Genomic DNA, 26,008 nt, shown 5'->3' with positions numbered 1-26,008 from the left:
ATATATTACTTACAAATTGAGGACCATTATCCGATATAACTTTTAGGGGCGCCCCGTATTTTAAAATATATTTATTTAAAATAGAATCAGTAACTAATTTCGCGGAGGCTCGTTTTAAGGGAATAATTTCGGTCCACTTTCTAAAATGATCAACCATAACAAGGAGATACCGACTTTTATTTAACTGATTTTTTGGGAAACGGCCCAATAAATCGATGCCAATTATTTCATTTGGAAATTCGGATTTAATGCTATTTAGAAACCCGGCCGGGCGGAAATTAATATAATTAACTGCTTGACATGTTGGGCAGGACTGGACATACGCCCTTGTTAACTTTTGCAGTTCAGGAAAATAGACTGCTTCGCGTACGCGTTGGATAGTTTTTCGAACACCAGCATGAGAAGCTAAAGGGCAGTCGTGTAACTCCTGCAGGATATTTAATCTAAGACTAGCTGGGATAACAGGTCGAAATTCGTTGTTGGAATTTGTAGTTTTTGTATAAAATAATAGACCATCTATTAGTTCGTAATGGGCCGCCCTATTTCTTATCGCCACAATATCTTGGTGGCTAAAATTTTCAGGATCCTTTAAATACTCATAAATGTTTCTAAATTCAGGATCCTTACCCAGTTCGGTTATTACAGTTTCTCGGGAATGTATCGTACATGCTGTGAGCATTGCCACCTTTACAATATTACCTTCTTCATCTATTTTTATTCTGGATAGGGCATCTGCTACGATATTTTCCTTTCCGGGGGTGTGCTTAATTACCAGATTATATTCTTGTAACTTGAGTGCCCATCTTATTAACCTTGGGGATAAGTTTTCCCTTGAGTACAATCTAGTTACCGCCGCATGATCAGAATACACTGTTATTGGCGCCTTTCCAAAATAGACTCGGAACTTTTGCACTGCTAACAGAACTGCAAGTGCCTCTCTGTCAGTCGCGGAATAATTTCTTTGTGTTTGATTTAAAGTTCTACTAAAAAATGCCACGGGCTGCTGATTTTGCGAAAGTACCGCTCCCACCGCATAATCCGAAGCATCCGCTGAAATTTCTAAATTCTCATCCTTTTCAGGAAATTTCAACACAGGGGCTTGCGTTAATGCTTGCTTTAATTTTTCGAAAGCACTATTGGCTTCGGCCGTCCACGAGAATCTTGCCTTTTTCCTTTTTAATTTTAACAATCGTTCAGCAATAGCTGCAAAATCTTTTATAAAGGACCTATAATATGAACAAAGTCCTAGAAAAGAAGAGAGCTTCTTCGCCGTATTTGGCGGCGGATACTTTTGCACAGCGATTATTTTTGATTCGTCTGTCTCGATTCCATTCTGAGATATTTTGTAACCTAAGTATTTTAATTCAGGAGCTGCAAATTTGCAATTTTCGACATTAACTTTTAGACCGGCCTCATTTAATAATGAAAACACCTGTCTTAAATCCTGTACATGTTGGTTCAGATTATCACTAGTAATAATGATATCGTCTAAATAGATAAATGTGGTCTTTCCAAGAACAGGCCTAAGCACAATGTCCGTACATCGCTGAAATGTTGCCGGTGCTCCTGAAAGGCCAAACGGCATACGCAAGAATGCATAAGTGCCAGACTTGGTTATAAAAGCAGTCTTAGGCACATCTTCCGGTTAAAACCTATTTGAAAATAACCAGTCGTTAAGTGTAACGTAGTCATATATTTGGTAGAAGTTATGTTCCTTAGAATTTCTTCAATAATAGGTAACGGATATACCGGATATTTAGTCATGGAGTTTAATTTACGATAGTCAATTGCAAAACGCCACCTTTTCGGATGTGTTACAGGATAATCATTATTTTTCTTACATAACACAACCGGGCTAGCATAACTATTTGAGATGGGCGTTATGATCTTCTTACGTAACATATCTCGAATGCGCCACTCTATAATTTTTTCTTTATTCTTATCATATCGATATGGTTTGTGGCGAACTGGCAGTGAATCTCCGGTGTCGATGCTATGGTTAGTAACTTGAGTAAATCCGGGAATATCACTAAATAACGAAGCAAATTCACTTACCACTTGTCGAATTTTTTGTTGCTCTTCCTTAGGCAGGTGGTCGAGGTTTAACGTCGGTGGTTCTGTTTTTTCTTCTCGAACTGGTTTCATCGTCAGCTTAAGGGACGCTTCGTTAAAATCCAGCGTTGCTTCCGCCTCTGAAAGAAAATCTAGCCCTAAAATGACATGTGCTTGTAAATTTTTTACGATAAAAAACATGATCTTTACTTGCTCGTCCTTGATACGAATATATAAGGGTAATTTACCTATGCACTTGCATCTTTCTCCCTGCGCAGCTAACACTGTCGTATTATCCGAATTATATATGCGGTATCTACGGAAATACTTCCTAAAAAAATCTTCTGCCACACAGGAACGCTGCGCGCCTGTATCCAGGAGTGCGGTGGCTGGGATGTTATTCACCAAAACTTCAATCTTTGGAAGAGTCAAGTTTTTCACCATAACTGTATTTAACTTGAAGGAAGAGGGGTTTTCTTGGCCTTCGGATTTCCGCAGCCTCCCGTCAGCAGGAATCCGTTTTAGTTTAAATTTTGTTTCTTCCTTTCCATGCCTTCCTTCTTTTTCCGCTGGCCTTCAGACTTTTTTTCTGGCTTACTATTGAAGTGTCGACGTTCGCCGGTTGTTTTTGGATACTCGTGTTTCCTTGCCCACTGATTTGCTTTGCTTCCGTAGCCGTGTTCTTGACTTTGCTGTGGTCTTGGCGCACCAAATTGGCTTCGTTGCTCATACTGGCGTCTTCTTTCAATGTCCGCCGTTCTTCTACTTTCAAACTGGATTGCTAGCTCAAATAACTTTTCCCGTGTAGTCGGATTCCTTAATTCAATAAAGTCTTGTACTTGGGGAAGTAACCTCGGCAAAGTCACTTGAATTATCTCAGGATCCGGACGGTTTCCATACAAGAGTTTAAAGACGTGAATTTTTCTTAAAATTTTTCTTAAAATCTTTCCACCTTTTTTTTAAAAAGGTGGAAAGATTTTCGATTCGTTGCTGATATATCCTGAAGAGTTCCGTTTCTAATCTTGCACGATCTCTTACGACAGGGAAGGCTTTTACTAAGGCAGTCTTAAAATTTTCGTAAGTATAGGTGGGACTTCCCGCTTGACCCAAGAGGCTTCTGCCTATACATTTGAACCAATTAAGCGCTTGGCCCCTCAAAGCGCTGGTAGCTAAGGTGACTTTCTGGAACTCATGTACTGGATACAGTATGAAGTGGTCATCCAATTTTTTCAAAAAACTGGTTACCGGTGAGTTTCCATTAAATGTTGCTTCTGGTTTCATCGATGCTCGCATGGTCTGTGCGATGTAACCAAATCCTTCCAGGGCGGCAGCTGGCATTTCTGGATTCTGAGCCGCTTCTGCAGGCAGCACAGGTTCTTCTTGAAACTCGGCCATGGTTATTATTCTTCGTTGGGCGCCACTATCAGGTTCAATGTTCCGTCTTACTTTCTTTGGGAACATGGAAGGACCTGACTCGGAACAGTGAGCTTACTAAAGCTATGTTTAATAACTGTGGGAAGTAGACAAGATACACAGGAAGGGTATACAAAACCCTTTATTTTTCACTCTTTACAATAATTTCCGTACTTCGGAATACAGAGACCAACTACTTGTGGTCTGAACGTAAGAATATAAAAATATAACTAAACCCTAACTTAAATTTGGAATAACCAACAAGGGCCTACGTGTAAGATTGGCCGGATATTAACAGGAAGCCGTATGTAGTACAGAGAACTGCTAAAACTACGATACGTTTAAAATTATCACGAGAATTAAACCTCTGGCCTTGAAGGCAACCAGCAACCGAGTAAAACTACTATGGCAAGCGGCCTGCTTCTAATAACTCCTTCCTCTCTCTTGCTTGGCAAAAAGCCACAACTTAAGTACTTGGCGTTAGCAAGACAAATTTGTATAAATAAGTTAAAAGCTTTTAATTCTGGCCGGAAGTAGAAAATAAGAAGTGATAGTAAAGATTTAAAGTAAAATAAACGTTAGTAAAATTTAGGATCCTTACAAGGTTGGTCAGAAGGTTTTTACTGACATGTTTAAAAATTTATTAAGGAACTTGTGGACATTTCTAAAGGTTTTTCATTTGCCAATATTATTAGAAAAATTACAGATAAGATGCCTGAGCTTCAAGCTGCAGAGCACACTATTGATAAGATGTTTATATAGTTTGAAAAATTCGAAAATATTTTTGGTTCTAAATGTGATGCTTAATGTATAGTATTGTAAACAATTGTATCAACATCATTACATGGAGCGCAAACGGTTTATCTCGTAAGATTAATGAATTGCGAGATTTTATAAATGAGCACAGCCCAGATCTATTCTTCCAACTGGAACACAGAATTGGCCATTCAAACTCATTTTATGTTGCATATTATTGTGTATATAGATCCAACACAGATATAACTGCTGACAGGAGGAGAGGAGGTGGCACAGCTCTCCTTGTTAAACGCAGCATTCCTCACTATCAAATAACAATTCCACAGCTTTCAGCCATTGAAGCTACAGCTATTTATATCACAACAAACACAAACACAACATACACGTTTGTCTCTACTTACATACCACGATCAAAACTTCGTACAGCTATTGAGGCTAATCTGAACACATTACTCACACGTGGCACACATATAATCGTAGGTGGAGACCTGAACGCTAGACACCGCGTGTGGAACTGCTATAATTCTAACACAATTGGCAATGTTATATTCAATTTGGCCCATAGGGTCTCTTTTCAGATAGTAGCTCCAACTACATTTTTGCCCAATTTCAACAATTGTGTTTTAAATCTTTAACCAAAGTTCTAAAAGGATAAAAGCACTGAATGAAACGGGGTTAACTACTGCATTTTCACAGATCATCACATTATCAGTTTGATACCATGCGCTTATCTTTCAGTTAATTAATTATTGAATTACTATTTTTATTCACTTGTAAGCAGAACTCTGCACAGTTTACCAGTTTTCACGGTTTATTTATGAACTCCTGCAGTCTAGTACTTTAAGAAAAAATATACTTTTTTCTAAAATTCATTTTAATATTATTTTATTTTCATTACAATTATTCTTATTATTATTATCTGGTATTTAGAATCGTATGTACATGTGTTAATGTAACTAGTGTGTCTTTTCATACTTATTTATCACATTGTGTTTTATGTGTTTTGCCTAACTCTGAAAATTTTTACATACTGTTGTATCTGTTTTCTAAGTATAATACTGATTGCTTAACACTCACTTGCAGAAATACCTGTCTGAATAAGGTTTAGAACTCCTCTTAACGACTTAATATAATGTACGTCTGACAACTCACAGTTATATAATTAATTAACCTTTGGTTAAGACTTGACATAATATAGTATTACCAACAGATGATTCTGTATTTTTATTTAATTTGAGTTTCTTTCTTTATATATATATTCTTTTTCCTAAGAAACATTGGAACTGCATAACACCTGAATTTATAATTATTTTTGTCAGACTTTATGTGAGTAATAGCATTTATTCTAATAAGCAATTATTCACTACTATTTACTTATTTATTTATTTTTGTTAACTTCATGTACTAGTAATTTTCTGCTCTGCTTATGAATAATTTCTGATTTTTGTCATTTTTGTTTTATGTGAGCTATGAAATTGTAAACTATTATCGATGGCTTCTAAAGATAGGTCTTCCTCACCATCATTATTAAACATCTCCCATTCTTTAACTAGCAATTCTGAAAATGCTGACTCCTCCAGATTGAATGATATTCTACGAATTACTGATAAAATTAAAGATATTCTAAACATCAGATTCTAGTGACTGTTTTACTTGTCAAGAGTCTTCATTGGATTCAACTCGTGTTCCTTCCGTCCCTACATTTCACTTCCCCGTTGCGTTCATTGCCAGGGTCTTGGACATAATAGTCGAAGCTGTCAAAATCCTCCCTGCTGTTCCATCTGCGCAAAACAACATTCCCATAGAGAGTGTACCTCAAACGTAAAACTCTGTGTAAATTGTGTGCGAAGTAACCAAGAAACTGGTTCTTCGTTACCAACTGATCACGGTGCTCATGAAAGAACATGCCAGACGTACAGGAGTCAGCTCAACAAATTATTGTACCCGGACAAAGCCACAACCTCACATGTTGCCATCATCCATAACTAATAATTCTTCAGTTGATATTAACATGCAAGAGCGCAATTTAAAGGATAACGCTTCAACTCAAGATTATAACGTGGACAGTGATGTACAAAATAATCTACCCCCAACCTTGCTAAAAAACTCGATTCCATTTTCTTCAATTTGTTTTCTCCAAATCAACTTACAAAGAGCAAAAACGGCTTCTGATCATCTAGCAGAATTCTTAACTCATAACCATTAGGACTTTGTTTTAATCCAAGAACCCTATTGTATCGAAGGGAAAGTAAGTAGCATTCCAACGTCTTGGAATGTCTTTCAATATTCTCCTCAGTCGCCCAATCAACATCCCAGAGCTGCTATCATCAGTTTTAATCATAGCTGGCACCCAATTCTAATTACAGCCAAAAGAGACCTAGTTACAATCAGTCTTAATAGTTCCAACTCTCAACTTCTTATTTCAAGTATTTATGCATCTCCCTCCGAGGATATTTCTCCTTTGCTTCATGATTTAGAATCCATCCTGTTTTCCTTCCGAAGTCCACACATAATTTGTGGAGACTTCAATTCACACAACCAGCTTTGGGGCTACAATTCCACAAGTCCAAGAGGAAGGTCCCTTGAGGAATTCTTCAATTCACATAATCTTGTCATTCATAACCAAGCCTCGGATTTACCTTCTTTCGAAACAATGTATGGGAGAGGGTGGCCAGATCTCGTAGTTACATCCCATCACCTAATTAATTCGATTTCAAATCGCAAAATTGAAGAAGAAAACTCCCACTCAGATCATAAATATATTACTTTTGAAATCAAAGAGAACTCAGAATCAGTTTTAATGAAACGTTTTAAAATTACTAAAAAGAAAGAAAAGAACTTTATTAAGCAAATTCAACAATCCGCATTTCCAATGACTTCTTCCTTCCAACTAAGTGCAACAAAAGAAGATCTAAATAAAGCTACAGAAGATTTTATAAAAAAAATCCAAGAAATATGTGAAAATACCTTTCCAATACGATCTGCAAAACCTTACTTTCATATAAATTGGTGGACTAAAGAGTTACGCGCTCAAAAGCATAAGGCGAGAGCATTGAAACGGAAAATGAAATCAATTACTGACGATGAATTAAGACACCAAGCCAGGCTCAAATTCAAAAAAGAAAATGCAAACTACAAAAAGATGATTCTCGAATCTAAATTAAAAAGCTGGCACAAATATTGTTCATACAATAAAGAAATTTATGGCACCTTATACAAGATCGCCAGTAGTAAAATATCTAAACCGTCACAAATCCAACTTCCCTCAAATTTGCTTTCAAGTTCTGCTAAAATTCAGGATGCCACTCTCTCAACCCTAAATGAGATTCTTGACTCTGTCTTTCTAAAAGATGATCCAGCTGAAGATTCGCCTACTCAAACCAGAATCCGTAACTGCGATGACATTCCACAAACAGACAACGATATTCCGTTCTCAAAACAAGAAATAAAGCAAATAATTAAAAACCTAACTTTAAAAAAGGCACCAGGCCCAGATGGCATCGATAACCACATTATAAAATTAATCAATCAAGCCCATCCTGACATAATCTGTAGTTTTTGCAATCGATGTATAGAACTCTCTACCTTTCCTGATTGCCTGAAAATTGGTAATATAATACTCTTCAATAAGAAGAATAAAAGCTCCGATGAACCTAAATCTTATCGTCCGATAAATCTTCTCCCAGCCCTGGGAAAAGTTTTGGAAAGATGTCTTATTGGTCGTCTAAAATTTCATGTTTACAGCAAAAACTTAATAAGCAATAACCAGTTTGGATTTCGAAGCCTACTTTCAACAAGTCATGCAATTAATGCAGCTCTTGAAGAAGTCAGAAACAATAAAATCAACCAACTTCATTCTGCAATAATATGTCTCGACTTAAAATCAGCTTTTGATTCTTTATGGTGGCCAGCAGTTTTACAAGCGCTGCGTTCCTTTAAGTGCCCTCAAAATTTATTTCTAATTATTCAAGATTACTTCAGAAACAAAAAAAGTATGATTCTTTACAACAACACTGAAATTGTGCGTAATCAAGTCCGAGGATGTCCTCAGGGGTCTTGCATGAGTGCAGATCTCTGGAATATCAGCTTCAACAACATCATTGCCTATCCATGGCCAGATCACTCAAAAATTGTAGCTTTTGCAGATGCTTTATTACAAGATTGTTTTTATTACAAGTGGCCGTACCAGAGACATTTTACAGAATAATTGCAACGAAACACTCCAGTTATTTAACCAACTTTGCAAAATTCAAAAACTACAAATTTCACATAGTAAGTCCCAAGTCTTAGTGATCCATAAACCAGGACAAAATATAACTAAAGCTTTAGCTCTAAAAATTGACAATCAAAAGATCAAATCTGTGAACACAATCAAGTACCTCGGTTTAACAATCGACAAGAGATTCTCCTGGATTCCTCATCTACAAAATATTAAACTTCGTACAACATCAATAGCTAACTGCCTACGACGTATGCATGGATATAACTGGGGCTTAAATCCCCATATAACACGTATTCTTCTAAAAACAGTCATCTCAAAAATGGTAAATTACGGAGCCGGAATTTGGGCACAACCAATGACAGTAAGAAAGATGAAATGTTTAAATTCAATTCAAAGGCCTTTTACTCTTTGCATTACTCGGGCGTATCGCACAACTTCAAATATAGCACTTGATACTCTAGCTGGTACTCTTCCCATATCAATCAGTGCAGAAATGGAATGCACCTATACGAAAGTTCTTTAACTTAACCAAGCCGCAGAATTCAACAACCAAACCTTTTGGCCATCCAACTATGAAAAGAAAATTAACCCCAATCTTATCCATCCAGCGCTTCGCTTCAGCAAAATAATATTCACCACGTCTGAAGAAAATTCAAGTTCATCTCCAATTGCTTATACTGATGGATCAAAAATTGAAGGAAAAGTTGTTTCCGCAGTCTTTTTTCAAATTACCCCCTCAAATATCATCAAATGGAAAGGCCATCTCCATAATAATAATAGTGTTTTTCTAGCGGAATTGTCAGCTATAAAAGCAGCGATTGAAATAGCCATTCTCAAAAATCTCAACGAATTTAGCATAAAATCTGACTCCCAAGCAGCTATTCTAGCTATTAAAAATCCCTTACCTTCCTCTCCATTGATATCCGACATAAATTCTCTTCTTGGAAAAATCCCAAACTACAAAATTCAAATTTCATGGATCAAAGGACATCGTGGCCATTTTGGTAATGATCAGGCAGATGAACTAGCCAAAGAAGCAGCTATTAATCAAGATGGTACTGAAATCATCATTCCGTGGCCTCGCTCGAATTTCAAGTACCAACTAAAACAACTTGCTTCAAAATCTTGGCAAGATTTGTGGAACAATGCTCCACAGGGAAGACGCACATATAACTTGATGCCCAATGTAAGCTTAGCATCTCTGAACTCGAATCCTTCCCTAAATTACTTTATAACAGGACATGGACCCTTCCCCACATATTTCTACGCAAGAAATTTGGCAAATTCTGACATCTGCATATGTGGGGAACAGGGAACTCCTGATCACTACGTTTTCTCATGCCCCTTAACTGAGGATATTCACATAAAATTCCCAAGAACTGACCTCCTGGCATTCCAAAGATTTTTAATTAAAGATAAACATCAATATCCAAAGTTTCAGAAAATTATGCAACGACTCTCTTCCTACGGCCTAGATCTCTGTCAAGTGTAAATCCACATACAGTTTAAACTTAGTGAACTTTTACATGCTGTAATTATGGACAAAATGGATCCGCTCGTGAACTGAACTTTATAAACTGCAATAAACCAATATATCTGAAATAACCCATGGACACCTACCTCTTTAGCATTATTATAACAATTCATTTAACATTGTGTTGCCAGTACTAATTATAATTATCTCATTATGTTTATTTGTTTATTAATTATGTTTATCTCCTATTTTTGTTGCACCAAATCAGATGTTCAATTTATCTTGTGAATCTCAAATTGTATTCCTACTATTTTGTAATCTACTTATGCCCTACACCATTATTTTTAATAAATACTGGATGCAGGGCGTACTGGGGAATTGCACGATGTACCATAATAGGCAAACTTTAGACCTTTTGAAAAGCTTCAGTCTATGCAAATTCTTATAAAACTTGCAATTACCCCCCTTTTTTTTTTCTCTCAAAGAGTTAGTATGGGAAGGCATTACCAGTTGACCTATGGTACATCGCTGGTGTCCCCCATACTTTTACCTTTACCTTTACCTTTACCTATTCATTTATTATTGCCAATTAAATCATGCTAAATTCTTTCTGGAATTTTTTCGAGGAAATAAGTGTTTGAGATTTACTTCATAATTTTTAATATAGATATTGAGTTTTTATGTATTTTTGCCTTCTCGCGAAGTGAGAACTGAATTAATTAAATCAGAAATACTCAATCGTCTGTGAAAAACCGTTTCTTTTTTGTTTTGTTTGCTTAATTTCTTTTATACATCATTCTAGCTTTATTATAGTATTCGAATAGAACATGTGGCAACGATTAAATAATTCTATTCTTTAAATGATATAAATTTTGTGCATTATGAGTTATAATATGAACGAAATATATAAGTTAACTGTTATATAATTATTGGATTATATAAAAGTTAACTTAGTTTCCGTTATATAATTATTATATAAGTTAACTGTTATATAATTATCAATACTGTTAAGTAAATCTAGCGCCAGAGTGTCGCTATGGTAAACAAATACTAGAGTGAATTTTAAAGAATGCATTTATTCTATTGTTGTTTATGCGCTGTCGGCGAAGTAGATTTAATTCAATCCAATAAGTTTAAATGAAATGCAAGAAAAAATGCGTATAATATTCATGTCATGTGGTGTACACGTCAGATTTTTTTCTTTTAAAGAACAACTTTCTAAAGAATAAAATGCTATAGTGATGTGCTAAGATATGTTATTGCCAACAGCAAAATAAATGCACATATTAAACAGCCATTTAGACATTTTGTTGACAAGTATTTATCTGCTTTAAAGGTGTATAACTTAAAGTTTCTTTTAGTATGATCAATACATTTATGGCGAAAGTGCTATTGGTATTTTCCATTACTAGGAGTGAATAGCTCGGAAACTGACACTGTCTAATAGTTATTTGTAATTAGTAACAGGAAAGTGTAATCGAACGTCAAGAGTGCCTACAGTTCCAAGTTTTCTACAAAGACCTTTGAGCAACGACTATACCGATTATGTTAGATGAGGGGATCCCAATATATGGAAGATTTACGATTCTTTCCGTCTGTGTTTAAAAGCTTGGTTGTTGGTAACACGTTGGTAGTATTTTTTCCCCAAAATGGCGGGTCGAAACCATCCACAGATGTTGGCCACTACTAAAGCCAGAAGCGGTGGTTATTATGGAGGCATAATAAAGTGACCACCGCTAATAGGAGGACCATCTTTACCTCCTATGAGGGAACGGACAAATACAACCATGCCTTCTCCAAGATTCGAACCTGATCCTTTGGTGTCGCAGTCGGCTTTCCTAACTATTATACCGTCTGGGTGGTCGTCAGTAGTTTTGTCTTAGAAATAATTTAATGATTTTGATTCTGCTGCCATTTTTTCCAAGTGTACTTTTCCTAGTTAACCCACTAACTTTACGCAAAAGAGAGGAATTATCTGCATAGAATTCTTCATACTGGAATGCAATGTATCGTGAAAATAATTAAACAGATGCTTTAATATGCTGTGTTAACTATATTTCGCAAAGATTAGAGCTGCTTTATGATTACTGAATGAGAATATTTAAACTGCTGTACTTAAGTTTATATTGTTGCTTGGAACCATCAATATAAAATACTCACAATCAAAATAATAGTGATAAAGCCATGTCTGAGAAGACTTATTGATAACAACGAAAAAAAAAAACAGCTACGTGTTTCTTGCGTGATGAAACTGTGCAAAGAAAGAAAATATAAAGGACATCAGATTTATAATAAATACTCGTATTACTTTCAATGAAGAAAACAATTTAAATAAGTTTGCACCACCTTGTAGCTCAGGGCACAGTGACATCAAGGGGAGGACCATGGCATGGAGGGCACAGGAAATTATGATATGTGGCCTTTGTCAGTTGCACTTTTTACACTTTTTCATTGACTGTTGTAAATTATTTTGTATTAAAAAGTGCTGTTTGAAAAATACCTCCTCCCTACAAAAATAACTCTAATTAAAAATCAAATTTTTATGGATGTTAAAATTAAAGTTTTGGATTTATAATCTTCAGTCTAAAGTACTAAACCTAAAAGCACGAAATTTGAAAAATATATTGTTTATATAACGTAAGCACTCACTAAAAAAGGATTTCAAGGAATTTCTCACATAGGGACCAAAAGAAGCAAAAGAATTGTTTTTAAAAATACCCAGGTCCTCGAAAACTGCCAAAATTCAAAGAACTAGTATATAAATTTTCATTAAAAACACGTTGTGTTACTTAAGGTCTAACAATTTTATATTTTTAATCTCAGTACCGCTACTGTACGCTAAGATTGCAGAAATGTTTTGGTTGTGTAATTTAACATTTTTTTTGTTTTGTTTTAGAATAAATACAAACGATTTTAAACACAAAAAGCTGTACTTATTATAAACTTTGTACTGTACTTTTCCATTGGAGTAATTTTTCTTTAAATTCGTTAGGTTAGTATAAGCGGAAGAAATTTATTGCTAAAATTTGGTTATTCCATCTACCTTCAGTTAATGTACATTTTCTAAGTGTTTACAGTGGAAATGTAATTCCTCAATCTCCACTTTCTGTTGCAGCATTTTGGTTGACAGTCGTGTTTCACAGATTTTTCGGAGCGTTTGTATTTCGTTTATATCTATACAGGGCATTGAATGCTTATAAATTTACTGAAGTTGTCACTGATATAACCGCTTCATGTTGGATATTCACTGTATTTAAGCAAATATTCATGTTCATGTTATTAAGGTATTTAAGGAAATGTTCATGTTCATGTTCACTGTATTTAAGCAAATGTCCAGTGAAAAATAGAATGTGGTAAAAACTAATTTTCTATTTGCTACAAAAACTGGAAAAAATTGAAACTTCTTTTGATGTCGAATTCGTCAAAGAATAGCTAGTGGCTCTTGTAGAATGTGCGTAGTTCTACAAGGTGGATCTTTAAAGGAAATTAGCTTATCTAGGAATACTGCAACGGAAGGAGTTAAACAATTAATTAAGGATATGGAAGAAATTTAAACAAACGGGGGTGGGGTTGCTTGTATTGCTGTTTTGTGCTGGATAAATATACTTTTGATGTTTGCGTGTTTGTACAGAATTTCTATTACACTCTCAGTATTTTCCTGTAACCTAAAAGAGTCTCAAAGTGGGCCTCGTGATGGATTTTGCATGAAGTGAAACTTGGAGTGAGCGAACATGAGTGTGGGGGTAAAAGAAAATTTTACCTTTACACTCAGAAAAGCATGGCTTGAACGAGAAAGATACAAGCCTCTAGACCAGGGGCTCTCAACCAGTGGTACACGTACCACTGGTGGTATGCAAGAGACGCAAAGAAGCAAAATATTTTTAACTATTAAATTCAAAAATTAAAACCCCAACATCCTAATTGAGCTTTCTCTCTAACACTCGTAAATTTATACGATCTGAGCTTTGTTCAAGAGTGATGATGGTAGTAGTACTTTGTAGTGGTGGTACTAAGGGTTTTCAATTTTCGTTTAGATGGTACGCGTTAGTCTAAAGGTTGAGAACCGCTGATCTAGACCCCAAACCTCACTTTTGCTCATAGCCCGGTTTCGGAATGAGAGAGGGAAAAAGGGATTTCGTCCCAGGGTCCAACAATCGCTCATGCTCGAAGATCGCGTTTGCATGCAGGCTACAATCACTTGAAATACTAACGAAGTTGTGATAGTGATACTATATTTACTTATCTTAGTTTTCTAATAAATTAAGTTACTAATTTCATTTAATATATTATGTAACATGCAATGTTAGAGATATGTCTTCACGAATCTTTGGCTATTTTTCAAAGTACACGAAAATACTAAAAATGATAGGGGGGGATTCATAGATTCGTAGGAAATACCCGAAAGAAGAAAAAGAATTCGAAGATTTAAAGTTTATGAATTCCTAAGAGCCGAGAAATTTATTGCGAATATTATTCAACATGATTCCTTTTCACCTGACGAAATTAAAAAATTAATTAGTGTGTTCAAAGATGTCGAAGGCATTTTGTCAAGTCTAGGTTGACTGAAAGAGAAGACCATGAAAATTTTATTTATCTTATGTTATTTCCGAAGAATCATAAAACTGTGGAGACATTGATAACTAATAAACATCTATAAGGTTTCATTTTTTTCCCTCCTTGCTGCATGCCTTCTTAGTGTAATGGTAGCATCCTGGTCGCCTATTCGAGAGGTCTAGATTCGAGTACCGGCGAAGTCATTGCACACTTACCACATCTGCTGCTTCAAAATAACCTAATGTCTCTACAATGGCACCTAAACTGAAATATGGTAGATGATGATTCTTCACCTCCAGGATTTGTCTATTGGGTCCCCTAATCCTTACTCGCCCTTTAAAAGGGGAAGTATACAAGGTATTTTCTCTCTCCTTTCTGCTTGCCTTCGTGGTAGCACGGGGCAGCATGCCTTCGGTAGCCTACTTGGCACGTATTCGAGAGGTCCAGGTTCGATTATGGCAAGGATATTGCACATTTCTCACATCTCCTGCTCCAAAATAACCTAATGTCTCTACACATCTATCTATGTTTCATGCAAGAATACACGTATTGATCACAAAATTTAGACGTTTTGGATCCTGAAAAGCAGAACTACGATTCTAAAAGCTTTATATGGATATTTCAGGTGCAGGAGATACAGAAGTAAACAACTACAGACTGTGCCTGCTACTCTATTAGAATATAGAGTTAAAAATGCTCGTGTTTTAGAGATAGTCGGAGTTAATTTAGCTGGCCCATTAATTCTGAAAAATAAAAGAAAAGCTTGGATAATAGTTTTCTTCTATGCTGTTTGCAGGATGGTTCATTTGGAACTGATTTTGTTCCTTTCACCTCAAGGAGTTTTACTTGTCCTTAGAAGATTTATTGCCCTTAGAGGAGGCCATCAATAATTTATAGTGAGAAGGGAAGCAATTTTGTCATATCCAATAATCTCTTTGAGGTCAGGTGTAGGAAAACCATCCGCCACAAACAAGATCGACTAGAAGTTCATTTCATCCGCAGCGCCATGGGTGTTTTTTTCGGGGTGGGGGGTGGAACGAATTGTTCAAATGATTAAGATCCTTTTGCGTCGAGTACAACGTCAGTCATGTCTGAATTATGAAGAACTGATGAGTGTGCTATGCGATTGCCAAGCAACTGTGAATTCAAGATCACTTATTTATGTGTCAGAGGACTCTGATGATCTCATCCCTTTGATACCGTCCTTGTTTTTTGGTGAAATTCCAGTCTTTGGATTTCCTGACTTAGATTACCTTGATAAAGGGGATTTCAATAAGGGACTGAGACATCTACAGAATTTACGAGAGCTCTTGAGAAAGAGATATAGAAGTGAATATCTCGGCGGCCTGCTAGTTCAAAGACCATCCTACTGTGGCTATTTCTCAACAGATAAAAATCGCGGACATAGCTTTTATCGAGAACGCAAGATGCTGTGGCTCCTAGCAAAAATAACTGAGTTATAGCCAGGAAAAGAAGGCAACATTCAAGTAGTTCGTGTCAAAACTATGTCTGAAGAATTAGTTCAACCAATCCAGAGAATATTCCCTCTCGAAATACCTCCACCTTAGGAGTCAGATGAGGAAAATGAAACTGACAGTCAGGGTGAAGACAATTTAGTTTCAAAATTATCAAAAAATAATTTAGCTCCAGGTTTATCAAAGGAAATTAAGACTTTGTCTTTGATAAATCTGTTTTATTGTCGTTCACTTCTAGACAAAGAACATTGTCGTGACTAGAAGTGGACAACAAATTAAAATACCGTCTAGATTTCTTATCTGAACACTACTTATGTTATTATAGTATAGAAATTTAAGAACTTAATTTTCTTCTTGTTTACTATTTAGCCTTGATATTTGTGTGAAAAGTATTCTTACGGATTTGGTATTTAAATAGCTAATGTTCCCAGGGTAGCTTTGCACCTACTATAGGAGATTTGTTAAGGATTTTTCTTCCATCGCAAGACCCCTTCACAAGCTGACAGAGAGCAAACAAAGGTTCTTGTGGAAAAAAGAATGCGAGGATGCATTTAACAGCTTAAAGGAAGCTTTAGCATCTGCTCGAATCCTAACGTATACTCAGCTCGACAGGCCATTCATTCTCGACAGAGACGCGAGCAATGAAAGTGTCGGTGCTGTTTTGTCCGAAGAAATAGACGGCCAAGAACGTGCAGTGGCTTACCGGAGCATGTGCCTGTCTAAACCGGAGAGGAATTACTGTGTCACTAGAAAAGAGTTGCTCGCCATAGTCAAAACCGTAGAACATTTTCACCATTTTCTATACTGCAGAAAATTCTTGCTCCGCACAGATCATGCATCATTGGCCTGGCTTTTAAATTTAAGAATCCTGAGGGTCAAATAGCCAGGTGGATACAGAGACTCCAGGAATATGACATCACTATCCGTCATCGGAAGGGATCATCACACAGAAACGCCGACCTCCTGTCTAGAAGATCATGCACAGAAAGCTACCGATATTGTTCCAGGGTCGAAGCGAAATACGAGCTGCTGAGTCCGGTCGCAAGACAAATTACGACATCAACATCGGCTGATCGAGACCCGTGGAGTGATGATGAAGTCAGGAAAGACCAGCAGGAAGCTGTGACATTAAACCCATAATTAATTTAATGGAATCATTAAACAGAAAACCTACATGGCAGGACATTTCTATCAATAGTCCTACAACAAAACAATACTGGACACTCTGGAATTCACTTCACATTCGAAACGGCGTGTTATACCGGAAGTTCGAATCGGATGATGGGAAGACTTTCCGATGGCAACTGATACTTCCAAGATCCCGGATTCCTGATGTCCTAAGAACTACATGGCAGCCCTACAGGAGGTCACTTTGGAATAATGAAGGTTTTGCAGAGAGTTCGTAAGCGCTTTTACTGGAATAATGCTAAGGATGACGTGCAAAAGTGGTGCCGATCTTGCGATGCCTGTGCAGGTCGGAAAGGACCGAGGAAACGCAGCCAAGGCAAGCTGCAACGTTACAACGTAGGCGCGCCTTTTGAACGTATCGCCTCTGACATCTTGGGACCTCTGCCACAAACTGCTGATGACAACAAATACATACTCATTGCCATTTATTACTTCACCAAGTGGCCTGAAGCGTATCCGATTCCTGATCAAGAGGCTATCACAGTAGGTGAGGTAATGATACAGCACTGGATTTCCAAGTCGGAGTGCCTCTTCAGTTACATTCCGATCAGGGAAGAAATTTTACCTCGGCAGTAATCAAAGAACTATGCAAACTACTCGGCATTGACAAAACACAAACGACGCCATTACATCCCTAGTCGGACGGCATGGTAGAGAGGTTCAATCGAACCATCCTTAATAACCTCTCATTAGTGGTTTCCAGAAACCAGCAGGACAGGGACAAGAAATGACCACTGTTTTTACTGGCTTACCGCAATGCTGTCCACGAGACTACCGGCTATTCCATATCACAGATGCTCTTCGGTCGTGACCTTCGTCTGACATGTGATCTTTTGCTTGATCGCCCTCTGGATGCGCCTTCATCGCCTGAGGAATACATTCAAGTTCTCCAGACCCGGTTTGAAGTGATGCACAATTTTGCACGAGAGCGAGTCAACTTGGCGACGGAGAAGATGAAGACCCGATACGACACAAGAGCTATTGGACATCGATTCAACGAAGGAGACAAGGTATGGTTGTGGAATCGGGGTCGACGGAAAGGACTCTGTTCGAAATTAGAGTCACCTTGGGATGGTCCGTACAGTCCTAACCAGGCTGAACAAGAGCTAACCGGTGCAAGCACGTGCCGTTCAGGCTGAACGGCGTCGTGGTTCGGATCCGTAAGTCATCGAACTCTAAACCGAAAGTCGTTCATTACGACAGGCTAGCTCATTACTATGGCCATAGTACATAGTGTAAATAATTGTAAATAATGTAAGACCATGGTCCTTTTCGTTTCTAAATGTGTATTTGATTTGACTTGTATTTAGTATTTGATTTGTATTTAATATTTGATTTAAGTTAGTTATTGCATTTATTGTTCATGTTGTTTGATATTGAAATGCAATGTTTATTATTGCATTTATGCCTTAGTTGTAAGTTTGGCTTCCTGTCCAGGAATTGTACTGCCTAGGACGTGCAGTCCTTGGGGAAGGGGGCAGTGTTACACGGATTTGGTATTTAAATAGTTAATGTTAGTAGAATTATAAATAAAATTGCTTTATTCCCCGTGCAGTGCAGCGCGTGATGAATATTAAAAGAAAGCTAAGCCGAAAAAATAAAAATACAAGAGCACGTGCATGTAACATTTAATAAATAAATATCTCTTTTTGATTTCGAGAAATTGCTAGAACAATCTCGCTCGTGATTTAAAAAGCTTATAAAAAAGAGGAAAATCTCTCAATTCAGTTGTTGTTGTTTTAAGAGTTTGTTTAGAAAACTGCTCTTGTTTACTGTAGCGAATTCGCGGATTAGCTCTAGCTGTTTTGAATTAAGTTCTGTTGAACGTTTGACTAGTTAAAAGATAACTACTGTGAGATATTGTAATACTGTACGAATATCTGAGGAAATTTAAGCCTTTTGTTTTATTTGTTGTGATAATAATAAATTTTGTTCATTTTCCATCAGATTTGCGCATTCAATTCATAACGAACCCGTCCGCACGCAACAGTATTTTTTTATATTTCCTTTGATCAATTAAGTGTATTTCAACAATCAAATAGTGGGAGTATTGTTAGAAACAAGCCTCAGCTGTTATCTTTCATTTATAGTTTGACATTGTAAGAGTGGCAACATTCTGGTCTTTGTTCACATAATTTTAACAATTCATGGAGGATTGTTTGATAAGTGAAGCAGAAATAGAATTCATGGTAAGAGTAAGTAATTAGCAAGAATGATATCTGATAAATCACTTTTTGGTTTTGTTCTATAAATGGCAAATAATAATCTATCAGATAATATTCCGTGTAATGTGGTAAGGTTTATACCAGCATTACCAAGATGATGACTAAATATTGCAACAGATTGCCACAATAAATCATCATTGCTGTGATTTGCCACTATTATTTATTTCACTTAGGTAGAAGATATTCTTCGCTAGGAATATGAAATCTGCTTTAGAGTGACTGCGGCGAAAAAGTTAATAATATAGATAATAAGGTAGATAATTTTAGGAATATCGAAGTCAGGAAACGTGAAAATCAATGCCGTTCTCGCCGGAATTCGAAATGCATTTCTTCCGGCTACTAGCTAGACGTGCTAATCATTTACCTCAGAGAGAGAGCATACAAAGAAGAATGCGATAATGTCACGCAAAGTTGTCTACTTCGAACTGAAAGAATTTTTCTAATTTTTGATATCCTACTAAATCAAGATATAACTATTTCCCAAACCATTAGCATAAGAATTGAATTTTAAAATAAATCATACAATGTTACAAGATTTATTGTATTATAATTTAAATGCATTTTTTTTTTTTTTGGATGAATAATAGCACTTTAAAAGTTTCTTTTACATTTCAGAGTTTTCTTCACTGCAATTTGGCTGCTGTTTACTCTGAACAGGGTATCAGCAAGATCTAGTTGTCCCGATCGCAAGTATATCTACCCTTGCACATGTGTAAATGTGGGTCAAGGAAAGAGGAATTGGACGATAGTTATCTGTGCTCGTTTGAGAGATACGGACTCGTTAAACGACATCCTGGATAGTTTAAAAGGTTTAAATATGGACAAGTTTTTGCTGTATGATTCATTCTGGGATGCTCATGAACGTGGAGACGAGGAAAAACAGAAGTTACCCAACAACTGGCTAACTAACTTACGAGCAAAGGAAATGGAAATTGTAGATACCAAACTCTCTTCATGCTTTGCATGTGAGTCTACCTTTAGCTGTAGAAATAGTGTCACAACTAGGTTTGTATAGCAACATATTTTTTTCTTCAGCTTCCAGTGATAATTTCGAGAGTCATCAGACATATCCTATCTTTTTCAGGATAAAAATATATTTGTAAAATGAAAGAGAATAACCTATTTATAGCGATATCAATGGGCGAAGCAGAGAGAAAACGAATATAGCGCTATTTGTCGAAGGAAACAATAATGAAAATTTAAAATGTTAGAATTTTGAAAGTGCTAGGAAGGAATAGATTAATGTCATTAATTACAATAGAATAGTACAGTACACTAGTAATAACAGAACCTCAATCATCCAGTCTAGTTACTCGAATCTCTTGTTCTTCGTTGTAGTTCCAATAGATTTTAGCCTTCTGCTAATTTATGCACGTGTTATTAATGCTTTCCTTAATTTTAATTTCAAATAAAAAAATTTAAATGGAAAAATTTAATAATTTGTAATCCGTTCTTAATTTTATTAGTTTTTCCAGTCTATAGAAAATAATATCTTGGTATAATTTTAGTGGAATAAAAATTGTTTTTGCGCTTTGTTTCATACATGCAAACGTGAAAAATTTCGATATTTTTATATTAACTGAATGCTGATATCTTCTTATGCAATAACTTGCCAATATTTATCTAATTTATTGTCTTATTTATGTAATTTTAATTGCATATTCACATTTCTTCTGTTTCCTTCTCCTTATTTGTTAACTTTTAAACCTTTTCTCTACATTTCTCCATTTTCTTAATTTTCTCAGTAATGAGAATGATGGTATTAACTCTATTTCTTAATTGCATTATCAATCAATACATCTAATATTTATAATAAGCAAAAGATCTCCATTACGATTGCATAACATATTAAACTTTTGCATTTTCTATTCTGTTCTGATTTGACTGATTGGTAGGTTGATTTATATTATGATTATATTGAATTTTACTTAATTTGAAAATAGTCTAACCTTCTATGCTGAAAGAAAAATTTGCGTCTCTGCATTTAATGTATGAACTAAAAATTAATGTAACATCGATAAAAGCAATTCAAATGAATTGTGCCTTGAACTTGAAGTACCTATGTTTTTCGCAAAAATAACAGACGAAATGAAATTTAAATTATTTTCATTATAGAGTCGCGTTCCTTTTGGGAGCATAAAATATAGATCGTACTGAAGACTAGATAGAAAATTCTTGCTATGTTTTGTAAAAACGGATGACTGCCGACGAAGGTTATAACAACTTCGAAACTTAACAGAATATGTACACACTTGGTGTTCACAACTAACCACCATTTGTGGCTAAGTAACTTAAACCTTTGGCCGTCCTCTCCTGTCCGCGAAAATTCCCCCCCCCCCCCCCAGCGGCCGTCTGTTTTTCGTAGCGTGTGATGTTGTTTTCTCTGTATATCATAACTTTCCATACATGACTTTCGCAGTGGATGAATGTCAATGAATATTAAATAAAATTATAAGGAAATAAAGCATAATGGAAAAATAATAATATCTCTGCTTATTTCTAACAGCAGGATAATTTGATAACATCTGATTTAGGCGGTCCACTCCTCTCATTTTGTTGTTGTAATCTTCTACAATTATTGTTTTTTTTTACAATTATTTTCCGTGTTTCAACATCAATCATCGAGTTATTATGGACTGCAGTCATCAAACGTATATCCTTCTAGTCTTTCCAATTCACAACTTCATTTTTTTCTCATTTTCTGCTGAGTAGACGTTGAAGCCATCTCTCACTGTCTTGTATCTTATGTAAGATGGCGCGAATATTCATAAAACCCGGGCTAAATTTAATAAGAAATAGAATGCCTGGTTAGTGCTGCCCTCTAGGAGGTATTAGAACAAAACAAAAAACAAACAAAACAAAAAACAAAAAATCAAAGAAGTAAACATATTGAAAGCGTTTTAAACGTTTAAAAGTTTTAAAAAATGTAAAAGAACGCTTTAGGCGCGTTACGGTCGCCCTGCAGAAGTTTCACTTCAACGCGCTAGACGCGTTGGGGACGACGAACAGGTTAAAATGGTATATACAATCAGAATGTATTAAATTTTAACTTCATGACTGGCTCCTACTTCAATCTAATTTAGCTTTATCGGCTGCACACAGAAAAGCCGAGTTTAAATTATCACTATAATCTACTCCTATATAATACACTACTCTATAATAAGTGGCTAGTAGAAATATTCGGCTACATTTTCGGTACTTGCAAACAGGCGACATAAGCTCGTTCTTGGCGTAACTCGCTCTACTCGTAACTAACTCTTCTACTGCGAACTCTTCAATTCTACCACATAAATACTGTTTCCAAACTCCTTGAGAATTTGCATATACGTCATTTAAATTTGCGTTCTGGAAGGAAATCGAAATCAGAAGGGTCTTTGGTTAATTACAAGTTAATTATATCCTAGCACCTTGCTCGGTAAGATTTCACGAAATGATTACTTAATGTTCAACATCAAAGGCAAAGTCACCAACTCGGAGAAATACCGCTCATGTCAGCTACAGGCAGAAATATGCTTCACAATCGGCTCTCAACTTAGATATTCATTTTTATTTAAATTCCTCTCATTTACATATTCCAGTAGAGTAGAAGAAAGAGTAGTACTATATAATAGATTTTACCATAAGCAGAAGCATGCATGTTAATTAAAATAAATCTTAACAGATTACTTATGATAATATATAGGATGGTTATCTGCCTTAGGAGAGATACTTACGTTATGGACTATTTGGAAATTGGATCGTATTCATGTTATATACCGGTGACAGGCGATGGAGGGCGGGGACACTTGATGGCTAAGTAGGTAAGCAGGTATACGTCCTGGTCTGGATAGAAGCAATAACTCCTTGCAGCTCTGTAGAAGCAACTTGCGGTAGTTTAAACGAATACAAATACAGTGAGCTTCTTCAAGTTCGTGGCTTGGCGTTCATCGTAATTCGCATGATCACATTATGCTACACTAAGTGTTTAGATTGCGCACAGAATGCACTGCAGATCTGCTGCATTGTAGAATATATGCTGTTTTGTTGACTAAATTGAGGGTAACTCAGTAAGTGAAAGACTTATATGGCCGGGTAGACGTCCTGTCCCAGGGCTGCAACCATGATGATAGTCTTATGCTGCATACAAGGTGACAGGTGAGAACAGGTCCAGACACCAGGGCGGCTTGCATAGGCATCGTCCGGATCCCGCAAGTATCTAAAGCTACCCTCCGAAATCAAGACATTATATGGTCATACAAGGGAAAAGTATCAGATTATTCTTCATGCGATATATAAAGTAAGAATATACAAAATACAGGTAACAGATCTGAAGATACAATACATTTCACACTAGTCTTGATGGAATAACATTATTGAAATTTTGCTGTACTCTGAGAACAATCCAAAAGTAACTTTGGAATTAAGCATTCTCCTGGCTACATCACATGTTAACACATTATGCTGTATACAGGTGACAGGTGAGAGCGGATCCGGACACCCGGGCGACTTACTAGGACTATTCGGGGATCGTCCGGAATCCGCAACTCTACAACGCGATAATTCTTTGGCGCCCCTGACGCCCGGCGTCAGGAGCTTAATAGAAACTTTTGTTGGTGCTGTATATTGAAATTTGGGCATTTTTAACTGATATTTAAACATTTTACAATAATTGTAATTTACAATACAATAATTGTATAATGATGCACACACTGCATAAATATTATACATTAATAATTAAACATTAACGTGGTGCATTTTATGTGCACCTAGGGAATAAATTGTTACAATAATATTTGTTTTGCACATGCGTACGTTATTGCACGTACATAAACATTCCACACCATTATGCTGTATACAGTGTAAAATACGAAAATACGAAAGAGCCGTTGGGAATTGAATTCGGAACTAACTGCTTCTGTGATCTGATCCGTTAAATCATTGGCGGGCCTTTTGATTTGATTAGATTCAGAGCAAGTAAAACATTTTCTAATCTTTTATCAACTTAACATTTTCTTTTTAAGACAGGTTCTATCTTAATGTGTACCTTTCCACAGAGAAAATGCAGAAAAAATAAAAAAATGATTCAAACTCGTTATACACATAGTAAAATGTATTCCGAATACATGATTTTAATTGAAAAGTACTTGTACGCACCCAGTGATTGAATTAAGGGAATTATTCGTAAGAAGTAAGGCTACCATTTTCGGCAACACACTCGTTAAACAGGGCGTGGCATGAGAGCTCTGTCATGGAGTTTTCCATATTATGTAATACGAAGACAAACACATGATATTTTAGAATGCAGCAACAACAGAAACAGTTTTTCTCAGACAACATGATTTTTATAAATTTGAACATTTTCTTGAACTACTAAAGAATGGTTAAGGCTCTAAATTTCTTTTTAGGCATCGTTTTGAAGTTAATAAATTAGCAATAAAACCTTGATTTAAATCATAGAGATTTTCTAACTGTGATTTATTATGGTTTTCTCCAAGATTTGATGTAACAATAGCACTAAACAATGACTTCGACTTCTGTGACGACGGCCAAAGCAACAATTTACAACTGGTTTGACGAATTCCCTCTAGGATATATGAGTTAGAGTACTGAATTTTGCGAAAGTAAAACATGAGTGAAAAGCACATTAGGTATCACGCAATTTAATTCATGCTTGAAAGGATGCTTATGTCAAAAAACGTAAGAAAAATCTCAAAGGACTCGAAATCTATCTTTGTAACAGGTGATGAAACGTTGATTTATTCCTGTGAAACATCAACAAAACACATTCTATTATTTGGCATTTCAAAAAGTAAACGAAACATGTATTTAGCTCTATGGACCCGAAACAAAACGGCAGTCTGCAATTTGGGGGTTTGAAAATGAACTAAATTCTGCAAAATTTGTTCGTATAACGAAATGATTTAAAGAAAATGACAGCTACATAGTTTGGCAAATCCAGCTATATTAGAGCTGTTGTTTTGGAGGATAGTAGATCAGCAAATGATGATTAGTACAGAATAATACGACAGAACCTCGATTCCATAACGTTTTCTGAAACTGTTCCTCTAAAATTCTGGAAATACGTGATGCATAATACCAAAATTAAGAATTTTACAATCTCTTTTATTTGGAAAAAAATTTATTTTCTTTCATTGAACAAATAATCCAGACAAGAAGATTTTATTATATGACAAAAATATTTCTCAAGAAAATTTAAAATAAGTAGACTCCATCAAAATTTATGATGGCAATTCAGATATATACTACAGTGCGATGGAATGTACGCCTTTGTAATAATTTGCACTTAGCAGGTATTATGATATTTATTTTATAATTAAACTGTTAATTAATTCATACACTATGTGACATTTTGAATCTCGAAGAATATGTGAAATATCAGTTTAAACTTCGAACCCAAAAATTTAACCCCATTCTACAAGTTACGATGTCTCAGGATTGACTATTGATTAGCCAGCTTTAGTTTTTCGTTCTTTTAGAATTGTGCTCAGTTTTAGAGCTATATAATACTACAAAAACCAGAAAATATACTAACGCTATTGACTGAATCGAGTTCCATCTAAGTAAACATGTGATAAGTTAGAAATGTGGGCTACATTTTTACGAAACAAATTTTATAAGAGTAAAGAATATGTTAACTTATTAGATTAAG

The 26,008-nt window shown here is 35.9% G+C and overlaps 1 protein-coding gene across 1 annotated transcript in view; it reads left to right on the top strand.

Annotated features, from left to right (window-relative positions):
• LOC118195607 (uncharacterized) overlaps positions 1 to 26,008 on the top strand; it is a 51,413-nt gene that overhangs the window by 5,714 nt on the left and 19,691 nt on the right. The window contains exon 2 of the mRNA XM_035366943.2: positions 19,975 to 20,364. Within this exon, the coding sequence (XP_035222834.2) occupies positions 19,975 to 20,364 (390 nt within the window). The remainder of the gene's footprint in view (positions 1 to 19,974; positions 20,365 to 26,008) is intronic.

Source organism: Stegodyphus dumicola, chromosome 1 (genome assembly GCF_044657685.1).
Source record: "Stegodyphus dumicola isolate Sdum_Otavi_A_Nest chromosome 1, ASM4465768v1".
In the NCBI taxonomy this organism is placed as follows: Eukaryota; Metazoa; Arthropoda; class Arachnida; order Araneae; family Eresidae; genus Stegodyphus; species Stegodyphus dumicola.
The sequence above is the reverse complement of the archived record's forward strand: the minus strand, read 5'-3'. Positions and strand labels throughout refer to the sequence as shown.